The sequence below is a fragment of the Oratosquilla oratoria genome, chromosome 18 (assembly GCF_046742065.1).
Source record: "Oratosquilla oratoria isolate Oo_2021 chromosome 18, ASM4674206v1, whole genome shotgun sequence".
Classification (NCBI taxonomy): domain Eukaryota; kingdom Metazoa; phylum Arthropoda; class Malacostraca; order Stomatopoda; family Squillidae; genus Oratosquilla; species Oratosquilla oratoria.
In genome coordinates this window covers 25,115,401-25,117,411 of record NC_134794.1, presented here as the reverse complement: position 1 = coordinate 25,117,411, position 2,011 = coordinate 25,115,401, and the positions used below count along the sequence as shown (strand labels likewise).

The following is a 2,011-nucleotide window of genomic DNA, read 5'->3' as shown; positions in this document are numbered from 1 at the left end:
ATATATGGGTGCTTATTAAAAGGACTTTGAGCGGGTGCTTGAAAAGACTCCCGTCATGTTAAGCCTGAGACTATAGGAGTGGCACCATCATGGAAGGCGCTACACCAAAGGTTTCTCATAAAACACTGTCTCTTGTTGCTTGTCCACTGATATCATAAACGGGGATATGTTTATCTTGGACAAGAAGAACAAGAACAAGAACAAGATACAGCGAAGACATATCCGAGCTGACTTCGCCGCGATCTCTCTGAACTCATTATTTCCGTGTTAAAGACTCGAACCATAGGCAACAAATGATTACTCTCTCCCTCTCTCTCTCTCTCTCTCTCTCTCTCTCTCTCTCTCTCTCTCTCTCTCTCTCTCTCTCTCTCTCTCTCTCTCTCTCTCTCTCTCTTTGCATCTGCATAATTGGGAATTTTTTAAAGAGAAAATAAGGTTTTACATGTAGATACAAGCTTATATTAAGGTGTGTATTTGTATGCGCAATATGAACTACAGTCAGTACAGGTGTTTACTTTAATGAGAACAAGAACAAGATACAGCGAAGACATATCCGAGCACTATGAACCTGGAGCTGACTTCGCCGTGATCTCTCTCTGAACTCATTATTTCCGTGTTAAAGAGTCGAATCATAACCAGCGAATGATGACTCTCTTTCTCTCTCTCTCTCTCTCTCTCTCTCTCTCTCTCTCTCTCTCTCTCTCTCTCTCTCTCTCTCTTTGCATCTGCATAATTGGGAATTTTTTAAAGATAACATAAGTTTTTACATGTAGATACAAGCTTATATTAAGGTGTGTATTCGTATGCGCAATACGAACTAGTCAGTACAGGTGTTTACTTTAATGTGTGATGTGACTTTCATTCATGACAAGGAATTGGGACATTCTCATACAAAGACTCTCTTGGGAAAGGATGACGAAGCTGAACGAGTTCGAAGTGCAGGAGCTATTGGGCAAAGGAGGCATCGGCTCTGTCTACCGAGCCAAGCGCATCATCGATGGCCAGGAGGTCGCCCTGAAGAAAGTGCCCTTGGCGCGGATGAAATCATATAGACGTCGCAACGGGAAGAGAATCCCGAAGGAAGCTGCGCTTCTGAAGAAGGTGCAGAAGGTGCCCGGCGTCATCAAGCTGTATGATTATTTTATCGCCAATGATAATTTCTATATGGTAATGGAACTTATTCCGTCGTCCATGTCGTTGTACGATTATATAGAAAACGACAACGACCTATCGAATGTAGAAGTCCGAAGACTCTTCAAAAAGATTGTTACAACTATAAAAGGATGTTTTGAAGCCGCGGTCTCCCATAAAGATATCAAGCCAGAAAATATACTGCTCTTCAGGGACAAGAGTTCAGGCCAGCTTGATATCAAGGTAATCGACTTTGGTTGCGGAGAGCGCATTACGAGTTACAAAGGAACGGACACAGGCGGAACTCGAATTTACTAGCCTCCAGAATACATCAAAGGAGGCGAGTTCCTGCACATGCCCGCAACAGTCTGGAGCCTGGGCACTCTTCTTTACTACATGGTGTGCCGCCGTGATCCTTTCTACACAGACGCCTCCATATGTAGGGCCAGTCCGTCATTCCCGAAGAACGTTCCGAACGTCTGCCGGGACCTAATAATGCGATGCTTCGCAAAAGACCCTTGGGGCCGCCCATCTCTCGACGGAATACTGTCCCATCAGTGGTTGGAGAATGAATCATCTTGCCTCTCCTTCGAAAAGGACGGAAAGACGGATTTCACTACCGAAGCGGAGCTCGAAACCGCTAACGTCGCCCGGAGAAATCCTAAAAGGAAAAAACGCCCGACGAAACCAGAAAACGTCTCTCTGACAACAAAGAAGAAAGGAAGGAAAAGAGACCATTCTGAAGAGGATGACATGCCTCGTGGGAGAAAGAGGCGATAAAAATGATAATGCGCCCACTACAGTAATGAGACGACGGCTTGAGAGTCTTTGGACTTATTGACTTGTGCCACAACGGACATTGGAAAAAAAAGTATGTTGT

At 44.7% G+C, this 2,011-nt stretch overlaps 1 protein-coding gene across 1 annotated transcript; it reads left to right on the top strand.

Annotated features, from left to right (window-relative positions):
• Nucleotides 1-912: 912 nt before the first annotated feature.
• LOC143034798 (serine/threonine-protein kinase pim-3-like) lies at nucleotides 913-1,449 on the top strand. The gene has a single exon (XM_076201144.1). It carries the CDS (start codon nucleotides 913-915, stop codon nucleotides 1,447-1,449), a length of 537 nt encoding a protein of 178 aa, XP_076057259.1.
• Nucleotides 1,450-2,011: the final 562 nt, after the last annotated feature.